Genomic DNA, 19,927 nt, shown 5'->3' on the forward strand with positions numbered 1-19,927 from the left:
TCCAACATGAAAACTCAAGATCATCCTCCCACGTTGGAAATTAAAAACAGAAACTCAAGAAAGTCTCATTGATCCTGGTTCTTTAATTATTTTTAACGAAGCCCGGCGTTCTGGATCCTCGTTAAATCGCTGTTTGAAAAGAGACGAGTCGACCAGGACTCGTCCTAGCCGGGGTGAGTAGACAAAAAGAGAGGGGGCAAGAAAGTCATTCGTCCCTTCCCTTTTCAGCCCCCTTCTGACACGCTCGAATACGCTAACGAGTGTTCTATTTTTCAAGAGCACTATGTTTACCGCTGTCGGTGTCTGCTGTCGCTCATCCTCATCCCCATCTACTATGTGCATTCTGTCCCTTCGAGCGCGTCAGACGAGCCCAATGTATGATGCCGTCGTCGCCGCCGACGACGACGACGACGACCAAGGGAATGGGGCAGACAGGCATTGCACTTTCCCTCACCCTGGCCTAGCCACCCTCGCTACTTTGCCCTCCGACTTTCATATCCTCTGTCTCAACCCCTCCGACGACCATCCTTGCGTCGGGGTCGATCGTGGCGCAGTGGTAGACAACCTGTGTCGCATTAAGAAAGTCAAGTTCAACGTTTGCACCCTGAAATCCTGACTGATGGAAGAAACGACCTAAATGAATCTCTATGAAAATTCAAGCGTCGCTCAAATATGACTTACATAGCATCTTCAACTGACTAATATTCGTTTACAGAAGTCATGAAGAAACGAAGAAAGAAGAACGCAATGCCCCCGTACGATTTCGTAACAACGAATCAGCGAGAGCGCAGAAAAAGAGGAGACAAGGGTGGCACGAGACGAAAGTTGCAGGCCGCATGGCTGACATCACGGCTTCCCAACGTTGTCGTAGTTAGATCTAGGCGAAAGTGGTGCGAGTTAACGCGTCCTCCTCCAGGGTGACTGTCCAGGAATAGCTCAGGACATGGCAGCCGGGTGGTGACTGTGGGATGTTCATCAGTTCAAGGTTAGGAGCGCGGACCCGGCCGTCGCCACCGCATGCTAGCGTCCGCGGACCGAAATACATCCCTCCGTTGATGTATAAATACATAGTTGGCCGTAGCTGTTGGTCCAAGAAGAAGGGAGAAGAGAGAACCGCCTATGCATCCCGGTAACCTTGCTTTAAGCACCGGGTCGACGTGCTGATTTAAATAATTGCGCTGGACAGGCATGCCAAAGAAAGTCTGTACCTTACGATCTGCTTTGATGATAATTTCAATGAAAATACTTATTTCATTGTACTGGTAAATATCACCATCGTCGATATTTAATCGTTCATTTTGTCCGGTATAAATAAAATGGCGCGTTAAAGTGTGCACAGCTAATCAACGCAGATGGAATTATTACACGGTTTCAGAAGAAAGGCATCGAGTTACTGAACCGCCACAATAACATTCTATCACTCCAGATTGACTCGGGTTGAGATAACAAGCCGCAAATACTCGCGACGAGCGTGATGATCGACCACAAACATGGGTCAAAAACGAACGTTCAAGCATCGCGCGGTGTTCAATGACAACGGACCAATATCTTTTTCTTTCGATCGGGAATTTTTATAGAATCAATTTACCGTTTCTTTCTAGACTTTGCCTCTCGATAAGCTCGCGCACAATAGATGCGTTGACCTTTACGATGGATACACCCTGTCGCATGTCGATGACACTGTGTTCTATAAAGATACCACGAAGAGGTAGGGCCTTTTAGCCTTTGTCTCATTCTCATCGGGCAGACGTTGAACCCGATCGTCGAGTACAACACACTTTGAACTATGCATATGAAGTAAATTAGCTGCGGCATCGCGAGATCCTTTGATCGCGGTAAAAAGGACCCCTTGTTTCGAGATTCTATAGCTTATTCTCTAACGACGGAACCTCGTTACGCGATTCCGCTGATCGTGACTTTTAACGAGACATACGATCCCAGTAAAAAGGCATATGGCACGTGATAAGTTTATTTAAAAAAAATAAAAGATATATAAATACGATCGAAATATCGCGTGAAATCGGTAGGAATAAGTTATCTTGCAAAACGATGCACTTTCACTTGAATTAAATCTCTAAACAATTAGAAATCGCAATTACCGTTTTTGCGTATTTCGAAAGTGAATTGCATCGAAGAAAAAAAAGAACGGTAAAAAGAAAAAGAATGATTTACATAAGTCTATTTCTACTTTCAGTGCAAATACACTCAACTACGAATGACAAATTGAATAACACATGACACAAAGAAAATGCATATTAAATTTCTATCATATTGTCTCTCTCTATTCGTGCAAAGAAATAATGTTGAATCGTTTTCGTAACCCGACCACTCGTAATAACAATGAAAGCGAATCGTTCGAAAGATTTTAGAAACGCGTTGATTACCGTATACCGCATTCGTAACGATAGCTATGCAACAATGTGCTCGTTGAAACCGTTCCCGGTGCATCCTGCCTGGTCAATTACCACGATAGCACCATTGTTCTCGGTGTCATCCGACCAGTGTGTGTGTCTGTTTTTCACTGTATCAGTTTCTGTCACGATAGCTCGTTTAGTTGAAAAAAAAAAAAAATAAAAATTATATCTCCGTACAGTGGCATTGGTTACAATGAACTCGCCACTCGCACAATAACCTCGAATGAAATGGCAGACAGGCCTTGAAGATCTAAAGAAGTAGTGCAACAAATAATGAGATTGACAAGAACAACAGGATGATAATTCCGCGGGAATTAACGCGAGAATACTCGATTCTTACTTCGTATGCAACTTCATGGCCACTGTGGTTATCTTGCAGGATAGGCTGACAATCGTTTCGTTTGTGACTTGAAGTAAAAATTTTGATTGGATAATTTTAATGCGTCGATTGCTTCGACGAGTATTTACAAATTAAAATTAATATAGAACCCGACAAGCGTTATTGAACAACGACATCGGCAACGCCTCCGCGCCCTGAACTCTTCAAAAGCTTCGACGCGTCTGGAAATATGTTGCCGAAGAAATGTAAAAGGAAATTTCGATTTGTTATTAACGATTAAGAATTTCGTAAGCTTTTCTGTACAGGCACCGTTTTGACCACGGTCGAGCCCCTCGCAACTCGCCAAGGTGCGATGCACCTACGTGCAGCCGGGTCAAGGTCGTATCCCTCGTGCGCCCCGCTCGGCTGAGTCATTTGTGCAGAATCGTGCATGCTGAAACGCGCGCGAGCGCAAAGTGCATCGAACCCGATGACCGTTGCAGCTGCGGCTCGAGCTAGCCTCGTGCATCCTCGGCTAACTTCGGTTACATTCCGCGTGCATCAACCCGGGAGACCGCCCTCGAGAGAAGCGCCGAGTGCAATGCCCAATGCCGCGCGAACACGCGCCACCACTTCGCGAACAGCTGCATCGAAGCAGAGGCTGACGAACGAACGAACAGAACTTGGACGAGCTCGATTATGCGAATTTTCATTATTGTTTTCTTCTTCTTCGAAAGGGACAGGTACGAAGTAGTTGAAGAACTCAACAATTTGCTTTTACGTATTAGTTTTATTTTGACCCAATTGCACAGGACACCCAGTGTATAACTTCTTCCCTATTAAGATATTTTAGTAATTGATAAATATTTTTCAAATGGATGGTTAATGTTCCATCTACCAATTACAAAACAATTTCTTCCATCCCATTTCCAGGATCGGAATGCAGGATCAAGAATGTACTCTCTTATATGACGCACGCGTCAATACGTTTGAAAAGGATGCTCCCGCGTGTTTTTCTCCCTGTCGATGTCCTTCGGCTTTCGAATTCTTGAGACTTCGATGAAATGGCAAAAAGACGATGCCGAAGCTATGCCAGGCTTCCAAGGATGGCCTACGTGCGGGATTCGCCGTAAACATTTCGGCAAAGCCATGATATCCCACCATTGAAACTGCTAACAACGGTATGTGTTTAAATTTCATTTCCAACAAAATGTCTAACAATTAGAGCAGTATTCGAGAGATTCTGATTTCTAAATTCAATTATCTTTCACTCTGGAATACTTCTAGTCAAAATCAACCCCAATTTCTCTTCGTTTCCAGCACCCTTCGGTACTTCTCCCTAAGGGTACTAAATGTAGGATATTGCTTAGGTTTGAAAAGGACCGACGCATCATGCAGAGTGAACGCTCTCGGCACGCCTAGTTCGCTAACTCGTCTTCTCACTCATTCGCACGTTTTCTCACCCCTTCCTGTTAATAACGGCCACCGAATATGGTCACTTCGTTATTCTGGAATATCTAAACAAAATTAGGAACATTACAGCAGAACTTAGAGATCAGAAGTATAAGTGGACATTTTTATCCCAGGTTTAAAGTGGTGCCTCCATCTTGCTTCTCTTCCCTTAATCCGTCAACTGAACCTTCCTTCTTTCTCCCACCCTTTTCGCCGTTCCGTTGAATTATTTAACAAAACGTTCGGAAATCTTGGCAACTCTTTCGTAACCTTCCATTCTTGCTGAATTTCCTCTCTGGTTCCCGTTTCTATGGATTCCTCTTCCTCGTTCTTTTCCGGCGTGCCCTATTGCGGCCTCGCGAGTCGCATCCTTAGTTCGCATGCGTGCGCGCGAATGCAACGCGTAGTCCGTGCGCATGCGTGACCGGTTCCTCGTCTCGTTGGGCCTAGTTCCGAGTGAAACGACCGGGAGTGGACGTTGCATATGCGCGAAACGGGTGCAGCTCGTTCGAGGAGGGAGAACAGGAGGGTCGTGAGGGGGGTGAGAAGTGCATGGGGCACCGCACGAGGCTCGAACAACGCGTTTCGCATCGCCATAGAGTTCAGTGTCCCGAGCCAAGGCCGTAGGGGCACCGCCCCACTGAACCAATTGTGCCACTTTTATGCTCCTCGACTCATTTTCGCCAAGTTTTACCACTCGCCGACCATCAATCTCTCGGCGTGCGCCCTGTTCGCCCTCCTCTTTCAGCTAGGAAACCCTGGACGCGTTTTAGAACGGCTTTGATGTTGTTGATTTTGGCTGAAGTCGACGGAGTTCTCGGGGTATTTATGGAATGACTCGATCACCGTAACCTTTATGGAAATTTCAGAAGATTTTCGATGGTGGAAAGCTGCGATAATTTCTAAAAATTCGCATAGACCAGAAATTTCATTGGCCACCGATCAGTCGATCGATCGTTTCGATTTCTTCCGAGGAAAGCCTCTTAGAAAGTTATTTTCAACTGGATGGCTATCGCTTAATTAGAGTTAACTTTATAAATAATTCAAATTGGAAATCAAACACCGCCGTAACTGAAAATGGGCACGATAACCGGTGTGAATAAACGAGTCAACGAGCGTGAAGAAAAAAAAAGTGGTTAATTGAAAATAATAAGCGCAACGGTGAAAGCAAGTCAAATGTACCCGGGATTCCAGGCATTCAGTTTAGGAAATGGACGACGCTGGCTGAAGGGCACTGAGCCACGGTGACTCACCGATAGCTATACGACGAATTCGCTGGATCAATGTCAACGAATTCCACGTATCGACCGTTATTTGCTCACCGGAACATCCGGCCTTCTTTCGAAGCCGAAGTACTCTGATATCTACAGTCACGTATTTAGAACTTGCATTATCATAAGTTTATCATTAACTATCGTAATTGAAAAATATAAGATACAGGACATAGAAAAGTCTAGCAAAGAGCCATTTGATTTTTCATTCTTACGTACAATCACATTGTACTTAAAATTATATCAAAAAATCAGCGGACGGAAATTCGATTCAGATAGCAAGTTTCATCGAAACTGTGCCATCGGAGGCAAAGTTTCAGACATCGTTGTCTGGGACACGGTGTGAACGAGCCAGAGATTTGCGAACCCCGGGAAATGCGTTTGGGGTTTGGGAACCCCCCAGACTGGAGGGGATATGCCCCAGACACCCCCTCCAGCAGACGGATCTCCCTCCATCGTGACTATAGCTGCTTCTGTAGAACCCTAGCCAGCGTCAATGGTACGGGGTGCAAAACCCTGTCTGCTTGATAAACCGTTGCACCGCCCACACACGATAAACGTAATATGATGCATTCATTCGCGATGAAAATAAAAAAGAAGGTGAAAGAAAGGGAAAGATAAGCGGTCGTATCAGCTATCAAGTGGGCGTTTTAAAACCTTATTTCTTCTTTTGATGCCGACGATATTTGATTGAACAGGGTTGAAAGAACTTTGTGCGTGTAAAGAGATCAGCAATTTGGACCCACCTCAAGAAACAACTCTCCCACGTAATGTTTTGCAATTAGCCTTTAAACTTTCTCCATTAATTAAGATTAATGGGCATTCGTGTTATTAGAGAGTAGATGATTGTTTAGATTATCTTGAAAGTGATAAATTTTCTCCGAGTTTTCCCTTTCGTTCTAGACGTCATGGTTAATGATTAGTAACAAAACTGAAACACTGGTCACGGTATAGTGATCAGGAGGTCAGTGGTCGTCTAACTATCTTATAATTCTTTCAATTATTATAATACTATCGTTAAATCTGCTTGATTTTTTTCAATCTCTAACTAGCATATAATTAATCTCCATGCACAGTCAGCGTGTACAGAAGGTATTGTACGAAGAAGAGAAACCTGACTATAATTTGCCATTACAGTAGTTTAATCAATAGCCTGATTGATACACGCGAGCTGAATGTAAACAACCGATGTATTTCGGTGTCACAGGCTATACAACATTGCTCCAAAAGCTAGGGTTGCGAACCCCAGCAAGGTAGCCAGCCAGCCAGACAGACCAACATGAAAGGGGGTGACCCAGACACCCCCTCCACTTCGTTGTTTGCAAGCAGCTCCACTACCACAATCGAAGGGTTAAATGCACTAATTAAACAACAATAATTAAATTCGATTATTATAATTGACAATCAAACCTCTGCGCTTAACATTTTAGCATTCGTTGTCATTTATTCGCGAATTTGATGTTTATACGAATTAATTCCCAAAGATGCAATATTTCTGAAACTGGTCAGAATCATCTAACTTCCTAATCGAATTTTGTATCAAAAATAAATTCTCAACTATGAGGGTTAGACAGCTTGTCCCCCGTCGATTTCCCCATTGTTTCCAGTCACCACGGTTCAATTAATCTCTCGAAAACGTCATTCTGAGCCACCAGGCATGGTGTAATCATTAACGACCACTATCGTTTCAAAAGCTTCCCCTATTCAAGAGAGCAGGCGGATAATCCCCGAAGAAATACCGATTCCCCTAAAAAGAAAGAATGCCCCAACCGCGTAATAACTGTTAATAAGAATCTCGATGGGTCGGTGGAAGATGGCGAACCATGGCACGACCGATTCGAGGATAAATAAAGGAGAGAAAAGATGAGAGGAAGGGCTGGTTAGTTGGCTAGCTGTCCGAAGGGGAGTGCTAGGAAGGAAGGACGGGCAAGAGAGTGTAGGAAGGGTAAAGCTGTTGGTGCAGAGAGGAACGGAGAGAGGGGAAAACGGCCGTGGTGTTGCTGACCCGACGACCGCTGTAACCTTGCGTCCCGACGCCGTGCATCCAGATCAAACGATCTCGTGGATTATCTGAAGACCTTCGGATTCTAGACAATCCTCTAGACATTTTTCAAATCTTTCCACGGAGAATTTTTTTTTTTTCTAATGCAATAGTTAATTTTAATTTTATAAATTCGTAGATTTATTCCAACATCATAGCTCAGATTCTTTTATATTCCAGAGAACAGACCCTCGACTCGATCTAAATTTGCATTGCAAGTTACTCAGCAGTGTTGTCGATATTATGCAGAGTACAGAGCACATCTTTATTGTCATTTACATTTTTATGAGAGTCGATCTACCCTTTGTCAGGATTCACGCTCTATCTATTCATATAAGTGTCTTAAGGTAAACGACACACGATACTTGATAAAATTCATAATAAAAATTTATAGGATCCAGGAACTGCATACGTAAGGAGAATCATTGAGTGCGGGTCGTTAAAAATAGGCTACCGATGCGCAGGCGTATCAACCTCAAGGTTATCTACGTCACCCTACGTCTAGGTCAAGTCCTTGGCTAGATCTTATAATCCTTGATAGTTTCTTTTCACAAAAAGACATTCTTTCTTAAATAAATATTAAGTTCTGTAATATTTGCTACTATTTTGCACATTTTCGGAATGTTATCGCGCGGTTTTAATAGTGTACCGCCACTGCCACCTGGACGAAGCGCTCTTTTTAAAAAAGCCGCCAGAAACTCCGGAACTGTCATCATCTAACGGGAAAGTGATGAACAGTCATCAACATGCTGAGTCTTACCAGTAGAACTACCGGTGAAGCAACGGCGGTAAAATACCAATCGAGGTAAGCCGGTAATATACCACTAGTGTAGTTTTTTATTCTTTTTCAGGAGTTGGCCACGTGGTGCAGCACCAGTCCATCGCGGCAAGTAAATCCCCAGAGATAAGCACTCTCTGTTCCTCTTTGATACTCCTGATACATTGTTAATTGTAGAAAAATGTTATTTCTTAATAATATCAATTTTTCGCCATAAGATAACAACAATAACAGAATGATACACATGTCGTGTATAGTAGTGAACATTTGAAGTGAAAGAAATTTAGCGTCACGTTTTAGTTACAGAAGTTATCGCGAGTGGCGCTGCTGTAGCATCATCCCGGCCATGCTGCTCCTGAGTTTGTGCCGCCATATTGTCTTTCGCGAGTAAGGGAAAACATTGTTGTAACGTGGCGCAATTTTCTACGATTTTTGCGGGAAATATTGTTCAGTGTGTCTGGAAGTTCATTGTAATTAATCGCAGGACGAGCACAGATCATCTAAGGGAAAGCAGTACTTCGAACGAGGTGTAATTACACAGGTAATTACCATATATTAACCATCTTGGACAGACCTCGTGCTCGTGTGACTGGCCTAGCGGTTTTTCTTTGTTATCTTTCACTTATAACCATATGAAACTCATGTATCATCAGAATCAATCGGTTTCAACGTTTCGAACAGATGTTCAGTTAAGAAATTAGGATTATCCGCGAATTGGCACGTTTTGTTGTACGTATTATTTTATCCGGGGTTTGACCTACAGTTACTTCACCGAAATTCGACTGACCGCAATATAGGCAAGCCACATGATCATTCGGAAAGCGAAAGAATTCGTTTGTTTGAAAGTTGTAACGCTTGGCTCGTTTCCTACGCTGGCATCTTCTCCTTCGTTTTCAATGAGACGCGTCCCACACATCGGTTCTTTCCTTCCTTAGACAAAATATCGATTAATATTAAAGTAATCAAGAAGTTCTTGGGAGACGAGTCGTAAACATATGGAAATGGCGTGATCGTTGAACGTTCTTTGTCCGCCGATCCTTTTCGAATTTCAATTAATATGTCAGCTACCTTTTACCCGGTAGGTTTACATCGATATTCGCATGACATCACGCGACTGTAGCATGTGAACGAAGACGCAGTACATAGTGGAATTGATCAATTATATCGTAAGCTCATCATTTAAGTAGTAAAGGAAAGCACATCCTTTGATGCTTTTTGAATTTATCGTATTTAGTTGTTAGCGTCTATCGATAAAAGCACTTCGAATGTGAGGTGTTTTAAAGAACGAGAGTGTACACGTGAACTGTTCGATGTATATATATAACAATCGTGTTATACATATATCCAGCTGTGTGTGCACGGCCGTTTAAAGGGTCAACAGAGTGTGGAGTCGCTTTTAGTTACGTGCTATTTCTAAGATACATCCGTTTCGTTTCCCATCGTCTCGCTTTCTAAGGAGGTTGGCCCTGAATATGGCATTGGTTATTTCCGTGTACTAACGTAGTCATTATTTAACTATTTAAGCGATCGGTCGTGTCTTCCTAGATGAAAATGAAACTAATTTCCTACCAAGTGAATGCGCGACCAAAATATTTGTAGACTGATACAAACATACATTTTTTTTCCATCGGGCCATAGTTTGCCGCCAATTGATAATTACAGTGCCATCAGAAATTACGTCCGTTTGACTTTGTTTTTATCTTGTTTGTCCGGTAATTATCAACAGTAATGGTGAAATGTGCCGAGTAAATTGGGACAGTACGATTTACGAAAATGAAGGCTTTAATTAAAGGTACGATTGGTATGAAAATTATTCAAATAATTTTGCGATTTGAAATTACATCTTCGAGAGCTATTCGTACGTTGTTTAAATACTCGGAAATATTTATAGCGATTCGCGTCTATAATTTGTAAATAATAAACATGCCTATTCGTATGCAAGGTCACATGTACATATAATCGACAAAGTTGAGTTGTACGACTTCCTGTGATTTGCCTTCGATAAATCAGGACACTGTCAAGATTACAAACACAATGTTGATTCAATATCAACACCTTACAAACCACTCGAATCTATGAAGATAAGAAGTATCGTTGATTTGTTCTTTATTAATCATTGAGCATTAAAGGATAATGAAATACTACTAAAGGTGCAACAAGTTTATCTCGATGAATGTAATTTTTAGCGACTGTTTTATCCATTACCGTTCATAGTAATTACACTCCGATTATCTTGTCAACATTTTTTTATCTATCGTTTATCGGTAACAACTAATGCGTTTATAGCAACATAGTGCTTGTGAAGTTTCATATCACACTCGTACACATTCGAATCTCAATGATCTTTAGCCTCTTCACTCTTCATGAGTGTTATCAATATAATTCTTTACTTCGCCGATAAAGATTAAACGCTACCCCGTTGACGAGCTGTCAGTTTGCGTACTATTTTAACGCCAGTTTACTGGTTCCCTCACTTCCCACAGATGGCGCTGCATAAGCTTGCACGAAAGCCTTCTTTTGCGTCCTTTTTCGTAGCAGCTTTACTGCTTACGTGTTCCTCTTCCTCGTCTTATTCCCTTTCTTCCTTGATAATCTTACCTGGATTCGGTTACTTCATCGTTCCTTCGCGTGCAGGTTCGACATTCCAAGAGCACGTTGAACCTCGGTCACCTCCGTTTCTTGAACATCCACGATATCGTCGCGTAACGATCTGCTAAGTTAAACGTGTGTCTCCCTCTGTCAACTACGTGACCCGTTTTCCTGGATGCGTTTTACCCGCGAAAAGCTATCATTTGAAATCATAAACTCACGGTTCACTGTATTACGAAAAAGAGGCAAGAGACCTAGATACAGTTTCTGTGATACAAACGTCCTCGCATCCGGGCTATTCGAGATAGTATCTTGAGTTAGAAGGTTAATAACTGGGACTCGAGTAGCCCGAAGCCATTGAACGGTATTAAGCAAGATCGCTAAGTAGACTTGTAGCGCGTTTAACATATCGTGGATTTCCGGTTCGGCAAGTGTTACCGGAAATGATAATATTGTCTATCTATGTAGGCGAATTGTCCAGTTATAGTTATTGGAACGAAACTACATCGGCGACAACACGATAACGGTTTCTTGAAAAAATTGTATCCCACCAGAAGGTAAATCCGTAAGTAACCCAGTTCCTCGAGCGACTACATCGACGATCCGATCCTCGTCGAACAACAGTTACCGGTTTCATTTTAATTTAATTTCTTTTTTCTCTTTCTATCAACGGCATCCCTTCTCCCTTTCTGGTTGCACCGGTAAGAACTGAAATCGTGTTCTTGCCTCACCTTGGCCGATCTCCTTTCCTACTCCCTAACGTTCTGTCCAAAGAGATTAAGAGGCCGTTGAATCGAAATCGCTCGCCCTTACGATGGTAATTGACGGTTTCTTGCGTTCGTTCACCCCCTTATTAGTACTATTTAACGTTTAAATAATGCTCTTCGTTCAACGAACTGAGAGGAACCTTGAATTTCAGATAGCCGTGATTCTTCCCAGATAGCGAAGGTACCTAGTATAGATTTTCTTGAAAAATTCTAACGTATTGCGATAAATAAAGACATCAATCAGTGGAGATTCTTGCATTTTAATTATAGGTTTATATCCTTCAGCGATACATCAATGAAACATTATGCAGTATTGAATGATGCATTGTGTAATAGGTAAAAATCATTTATTTTTTATCATATTCATGTAATATCGAAAAGGTCACTGTCGATTAATTCTTACGAAACAACGTTTGTCTTAAAAGATCGATGATGATTAAGAATTCAAGATAGCATGATTAAGGTCGTATCGTAAATTATCATTTTTGTGTTTAAAAAAACCGTTCAGTTTGATAAGGTGCGTATGCATAAATGTACATTCGATATGAGAACTAATGAATGAATGTAGAACATATATAGTAATGTACTCGTTTACTATACATCTCGATCGTTATACAAATTAATGCCGAACGAGTGCTCGATATGATTACAGATTAACCAGTTCGTATAATTAATACATAATACACCTCGCCACCTCTTGCATTCGTATACCTATTTTTAGTTAACGTTGCTCTCTATTTTTGTAAAATAAAAAAAACGTTACGCGTACCTTATGATAAAAAAAATATAGCTGTATTTATATTCCTTCGCTTGATTTAAAAGAGGAGAAATTTTTGCGATTAGGAAATCGGCACATTTTTGCGGCATAACATGGACAACGCAAATTCCATCAAGCTACTAGTTCGCGTGTGACTGCTTGAAATTGTATCCTATGCCCAACACCCGTCCGATGGAAACCTATAATTTTATGCGCCGTTACGTAATCTCTTCCTTCTGATCGTCAATTTTAATCCTTTTACTTTCGATGCAGACTTCACAATAAACGTGTTAAATTGACTTTCAGAACGTTGCCTGAAACTGTAAAACTTCACCTTTCAATCCTTATCGCAAACGAATAATATGTAGGATATAATTAGCCGGACCACTTGTACAGATAACTGTATCTCTAATTGTGGTAATCAGTATGATAGAATCTTCGACGCACCAGAAGGTATAAGTATTATTCAATCGCTCAAATTTGATTATCTTTCAATCCGGTGTTTTTAATGCAACTAGTCAGAAGGCTAGTTAATTATTAATTGAGCACAAACGTTGATTTCATTCAGGAATCAGTAGCGCAAGGATCACCGACAATTTAAACGAGTTCCGCAATTACAGACTGTTTTTCTGAATTAAGTTCCTCTCTTGCGTGTACGTTTAATAGGCGTTCAAATATTTCCCAGCAAACCAAACGCAACGTTCTTCCGTTATATGCATAATTTTATTCTAATGTTTTAAAAAAAGAGGGAAGAAAATTGAATTCGATTGTAATCATTGTTATCAGCGTGTGAATGATGCTTAAATGTAATCGCGTCTGCGCAATCGTGAGCGGTTCCAGTCGAACTGGTCCCTGAAGTTACCACGTGCTGGAAGCCGCGCTCGTTCCGCAAACCGCAGTACCGCGTTGGTCGTATTAACAGACAGTACCTTTAATTTGTCTGCGTTAATTACTTCAAAAGTCCTTCGAACTCTCGATTTTCATCGGTTTCCATTCCCGCCCGTGTCGTCGGTTTTTCACGAACCACTGAAACAAGTTCATCGGTTTGTCGAACGATCACAGATGGGAATAAGCATGGACGTAACATCGGTGAGTCCCCGTTCGACCTTCGTTGTTAGTCTATTTCTATCATGGTATCCTGTGAAAGTCGATGTAACAACCGTCGCGAATAATTTAATTCGATAATCTTATCGATAGCGAAGTTTTTCTGTTTAATCGGTGAATAATTGTTTCGTTCAAACGATTTTGGAGAACGGATATGGATGACTGGTGTTACATATGCGTGCATTTTTACTTGTGTAAAACGATTCGTTAAGTTATTCCTTCTGTGAATTCCGAGATTTTCTATTCGAAAGGTGTTCCTTCAGTCGATTCGACACCGTCGTGACCGATTTTCAGATGAAATGGAACGCTTTCTCTTAACTTTAGATATCACAGATGGAAACTACGAGCGTGTACCATGCGGGACAAATGTGTTATACAGGGTGTTCCTCGATATACGTGGTATCATTGTTAAGTAGATTTTCATACCATTCAACGAATTTCTTTCTTAATTCTTGAGATTGATGCCGGGTATTTTAGATCACTCTGTATAATTCGAAACACGGCGCGGACTCGGTGACTTTGAGCGAAAATTATCTAAAGGTGCGGCGAAAATTATGATCGATAAATATCGAACGTGTAAACCGTTACTTGAAATCAAACCATCAACATAAGCTGGTGTTTTGAACGAAACATACGAACAATTTACCTATATTCCAAATATTTTGCTTCGAATTAAATCAATTTTATTTATTATCATTTTTTGTATACAGCGAAATAAATGTTTACCCTTTTAATTTATTTCAATTTTGATCGATGGTATATTGTATTTGATTTTCAAATTTTAACTTCCGCGTTTAGGAGAAAAAATATTTATTTGTATACATTGTGTTTTCTCGGAAGTAAGTTATTCGAGCGAGTACCCATGGTGGCCGGAAGTAACGCTTGCGAAACGGTAATTAAGAAAAGGAAACCGAGTAAGACAAGTCCGAAGAGGAATTAAATTTCATCCAGTTCCTATAAATCGCCGATGGGTGTACCATTATTTCCAATTTACCCGTGAAACATCCCATTGAATAAATATTTGTCAATTGAAATTTCTTCTAATTTCAGGTAATTGTTTGATGTTTCAGAAGGAAAAGGTGTTTAACAACAGCTACGGTGGATTTGAAAGATGTCAGCCACTCATATCCAAGTCGTGAAGTGGAGCTTCCCTGCTTTCGCGCTTATTATCGGTCTCCTCTGGTACAGACGTCGTCGAGTAGACAGAACTGATCCAGGTGGAATTAACACTCCAGATAATAGCGACAAAAATTTTGCAAATCGCAAAAAAGAAGTTGCCTCGTCAAAGTCTAACTCGAATTTTTACGATTCGGGCATACAATTCGACGAAACGTCCTCGTTGAATTCTTCCAATCAATTGATAGAGGAAATCGTGTGTAGCCCTAGAAAACGAAGCGAAAGTTTAGATATACCTATGAGGAAGACTTGTTCGCAGTCTGTTTCCGCGCACTCTAGAGTCTCTTGTAAAGATGATCAAGCATGGTACAGTTATCTAGACGCATCAACAAGTGAAATGGAAATACAGCTGGGCAGTAATCCGAAAATGAGCAATTTCGAAATGGTTGTTAGAAGCAGAAGTTCATCCTCTTTGGAGAACATCACTGATACCAGTAGCAAAGTATTAAAAATCTTTGATAATGTTGTCGAAGAGGAGGAACAAAAGTTACCCTGCGAGAATATTACAGAGCTCGACGATAAAACCGAGAAAAGTGATGCAAATAACGAATGCAATTACCTTCCAAGCAAAGAATTATCTGTTTCCACTCCGTTAAAAGAAACTGCTAAGACTCCGGCACAAGCACTGTCCGAAAGAGACTCTGCTAATCATAGTCCAGTTTCCGCTGTTTTAGAAGGTAGCGTCACCGATGAAGCTCGAAGCGAAGGAAGCACAGACAGCGGAAAAGGTAACATTGTCTGTCAACAGAAACAAGTTTCAGATATTTTACGATTGATAGAACGTGTATCATTTATTCTAGGCGGAAGTATCAACGGTCATCCAAAGGATACTGCAAACCCGGTGTTATATGAGTTTAGTATACCACAGAATTTAGTAGGAAGGCTAATTGGTCGTCATGGAAGCTTCTTACAGAGTATTCGAGTTAAAGCTGAAGTGTATATAGTCGTTAAACGTCATCCTACATCGAGAAATCAGAAAGTTTGTGCCATAGAAGGTTCCACAGAAGGGATCAACATTGCCCTAGACATGATACGAAAACAGTTCCCAGAGAAAAAGTATCCTCACGTGACTCTCGAACAGATTTCGCCATTAAAAATACCAGAAGAAATTCCATGGGTCGCTGAGTTAATACAATTGTCTTTAGTGGAAGGGATGAACAACGATGTCGTCGTTTGTCACATAGTCAAACCAAATCGTTTCTTCGTACAGCTTCCTACTCACCCTACGTACCCATCCTTGCGGATTTTAGACGAAAACATGACACGATTATACGACACCATAGAATCACCATCAGCTCCAGACGAGCTCAGTAGTACGTTTATATCGGCCTATTTATTTTAATTGTACTACAGCTAAAGTAGCGAGACATTAATTAGAAAATGATTGATATTATTAATTTGATGTATTGCAATTTACAGGGGGTATGATTTTTGTTACGAAATGGTATAATAAGTGGGTGAGGGTATATCTTGAACGACCAGATCCTAATGGCGAACGGCATCTAGTAAGGCTTGTCGATCACGGTGGATATTGGTATTTCAGTAGTTCAGAGATGAAAAAAATTAGGTCAGATTACCTTACATTGCCGTTTCAAGCAATTGAAATATTTTTAGCGAACGTTCAGCCGCGGAACGGTAAGTACGTTCTATTAAATTGTCACGTGTTTTTGTCAATTTGTTTGAACGTATCATTGTATGAATATCAGGTGAGTGGGATCAAGAAGCGTACAATGTAGTCCTTCAGATGTGTAGCGGAATTGTTGGTCAAGCTCAAATAGCAGGATACATTAATAATAGTACATACGTTAATTTATATCTTAATATTCAGAAACATGGAGTAAGTAAACATTTTTTCTTTAGGTCAAGATCAAGTGTATTTGTAGAATTATTTTCTGTAATTTTCTATTCTGTTTATCTGTTCATAGGTGATATCTCTTGCCGATGAACTGGTTGCCCGTGGATTTGCGGAACCTGTACCGTTGGAGAGCATAGTTCCAGAAGAAGTATCATTTTCTTAAGGTACCAATTTGAAGTTTAGTCTTTAACTAATTGTACTGTAATGAAACTGTACGGTGATAATACGTGATCGTGTAATATTTTTAGTCACTAATTGCGTATAATTTGTATTCGTTTCTTAGTCGGAGTTTCATATTTCATAATTTCATACCAAGTGAAAGAGGATACAAATATTTCTGTTAAACGAAAGTTACATCGACAGTAAAATCTTCACTATGATTAATACTGTTTCATATTTAATTAAGCTTAAGTCGAGTCACATGACATACATAGCATATATTCTCTTGTTAATATATTCAGTATCATTGGACGTATATAAAAAAAAAGAGTTATATTCAATGAGCATTTATAAATACTCCTCGCGTATGATTTGACAAGTACAAATGTGGATTATGTTTAGTGTGACATGTTTACACGCAATGTTTAATCGAATTTTTTATTACCGTTTTTTTTTCACAATGGCGGGGAAAAAAAGTTTAGATCAAATGTTTATGGGCAGTAGAATAATCGTATGGAGAAAATACCTTGATTTTCGTACTTATTATGTGCTGTCGAGATGTACGATAGACATTTACCAATCTCAAAATGTACAGTACATATGATACATATTGAACGCCACATTTCTAAGGGGCTGGTCAAATAATCTTGTACATTGAATTACGATATTCAAACGATCTATAACATAGGTGCAGCATTTTTTATGGTATGATAACATAACATACGTCCTTTATAAGCTACAATAATAAATGAAGAAAAAAAATATTGAGAAATTTGAATTGCAACAATCACATGGTACTTTGGTCCATGATACTTTTATTTTTGGAACTATTGTCTTTTTTTTGTGTTACGCGAAGAAAATATGTGTGGGACAAATCCTACAGATGACACTTAGGCGGCTTCGCTAATCAATTGAAATTCAAACGATTGCATTAGTTCATATTCAGGATAATAGAAGCACAGAAATGAAATGTAAACTCTGAGACTGTTAGGGGAAAAAAATGGAAAGTTGCGTATTTAACTTTTCCATTATAGGCAAATTTCGAGATCACACATTTTTGTATATAGTGTAACATTTCTTCTCCGTATATAAAATATTTATAATATACCTTAACGATAATAATAATGATGGAAATGAGAAGAAAGAAAAAAAGAAGCAACGGTTAGACGTTAGTTAGCTCTACACGGTGATAAATATGACAAGATAAAGATAGCAAATTTATATATTTTACACTTCTCAAACACGGATAGAAAAGTGATTGTATTATAACTATTTCGGACGAATCGGGAAATTCGCTTCTCTAATACGACTTGTGGTATCTATTACAGGTTGTATTTGTTCATCGTAACGCGATTTTTAGTACATTAAGGTATAAGAAAGACTTATTTTTGTCTGAATTCACATAGCAGTGTTATTTTGATTCTATTATTTCATCTTTTCTTTTTTTTTTTCAACGATTGAGCTTTGATACTGAAAGAAATCGTATTTATATGGCGGTGGTATTCGCGAAAATCGGGATTAATATCTCAGAATTGTTAAAGTAAAGAAACTATAAATATTAATATTATCTATATACACTTTTAATGTTAGAGGCTTATCGTATAATATATATATACACACACATATATATGTTATATGTTGAAAGATTAGCTAAATTATTTTCAATAATGGAAAGGAAACGCGATTTCTATAATTATTTGTTTCTCTGTATAATCGTAATTTCTTCCTGTAATTTTCGCTTCCTTAATCCCGGATGAAGTTTCTTAAATGTTTACAATATTTTAATTGTACACTGCCATCGAGCAGGCTTCCCAAGGCTGGTAGCCTTTTTTTCTTTTTCCTTTCATAGATCATACGATGTATCGTTTGTAATTTTATAATTATATTAATGTTCATCGATTCACTTCAAATATTCCGTTTATTCTATTTGTAAACAACTGAACTGTATTGGACAGCCGTATTAATAATTTATGTAAGAATTACTATCGTAAGCATGAGAAAAATTGAAGAAAATTTGCAAAAAAAAAGAGAAAAGAGAAAGAATGATTTATCTTATATTGAGCTGGAAAATACATTTCAGAATTGTTAATTGTTAATATTTGCTATTATTGATACGTAAACATCATAGAAATATTTTTCTAGGAATATACATACAATTAAGATAACGGTTATTAAGCCTCTTTTTTTATTATTAAAATCATGTATGCTCTTTGATATATCACCGTCAGGAGAACGAGAATTTTCTGATTTATTGAAATATTTTACATTGGTTAGTACAATATTCCAATCGTATGTAACGCAACGAAATTGTTACATGGTAATCTTACCTTAACATTCGGTACTTCTTTCCAAACAGAAGAAGTATCGTTACAGGAATTTGTGTTATGTATCAAACCATGGTAACATTACGTTGCGTACATATACATAGTATGTGCGGGAACATTTGGCTATTCATTATCGTATGATTTCATTAATCACTATCGATTAAATTAAGCTCATTTTGTATATACCTTCAATGTAATCTTCGGCGTTTTCATTAAATTTACATCATTTTAATTGTACCGATTTTATTCCTCCTGTACCGAATTGAGCTGAGTAAGCTTTCCTAGAGAAGATAGCGATATAGTATTATACAGTATGTATGGCGAATTAAAAATAATTTAGAAAATATAATTTTTTGTATTATTATTGTACAATATTGTAACATATTAGCATAAGATGGCGGTAGTAATATTGTTCACCCTCCAGCACCCTCGGTGTCTCTAGGGAAAATGGTGGTGCTGCATTGAACCTTCCTCTTTCGAATGAGCCCTCACCCAGCCTCAAATACTCTCATATAAGGACGAAAAGCGAAAAGTCCCGGACCCCTTTTTAGGCCCATTTTTGCCGGTAATGTCAACGCGCTGCATTACCCGTGCCTACCCCCTTAATTTTCGATCAAACATGGCTTGTTTTACCGATGCGGAATTCGGAGTTCAGCCTTGACGCTTGCATTACCTTAATTAACGAACCGACTTGCTTTAGCGACTAACTGTTTATTTGAGAAAATTTTGCTTTTTTCTCGAATACAAAAGCGTCTCTTGTGAATTAGGTATAATACCTGCTTGTTCGAGTGTCTTACTCATTATCAGTTGTGAGGACACCTTCCCCTCCGCTGTTTTGGACTGCCATTTTCCCTAGAGGGTCGTCCTGCGAGATGGCAGCACAAACAAGTTCTGTGACAAAATGGTGACATACCTTTATCG

General features: G+C 39.6%; 1 protein-coding gene across 5 annotated transcripts; it reads left to right on the forward strand.

Moving 5' to 3' along the window:
• Window positions 1–8,624: 8,624 nt before the first annotated feature.
• LOC114872459 (KH domain-containing protein akap-1) lies at window positions 8,625–19,238 on the forward strand. Of its 5 annotated transcripts, XM_029179677.2 has the most exons (7): window positions 8,625–8,816; window positions 14,563–15,396; window positions 15,469–15,981; window positions 16,088–16,303; window positions 16,375–16,505; window positions 16,594–16,687; window positions 16,807–19,238. In XM_029179677.2, exons 2-6 carry the CDS (start codon window positions 14,604–14,606, stop codon window positions 16,684–16,686), a joined length of 1,746 nt encoding a protein of 581 aa, XP_029035510.1. In that variant the 5' UTR covers window positions 8,625–8,816; window positions 14,563–14,603; the 3' UTR covers window position 16,687; window positions 16,807–19,238. The 5 variants fall into 5 exon arrangements, with proteins under 5 accessions (XP_029035510.1, XP_029035506.1, XP_029035509.1 ...); XM_029179673.2 differs by having other exon boundaries at window positions 8,626–8,816; window positions 16,594–19,238; XM_029179676.2 differs by lacking the exon at window positions 8,625–8,816 and adding an exon at window positions 9,788–10,067 and having other exon boundaries at window positions 16,594–19,238.
• The last annotated feature ends 689 nt before the right edge of the window (window positions 19,239–19,927 follow it).

This window comes from Osmia bicornis, chromosome 11, assembly GCF_907164935.1.
Source record: "Osmia bicornis bicornis chromosome 11, iOsmBic2.1, whole genome shotgun sequence".
Lineage (NCBI taxonomy): Eukaryota > Metazoa > Arthropoda > Insecta > Hymenoptera > Megachilidae > Osmia > Osmia bicornis.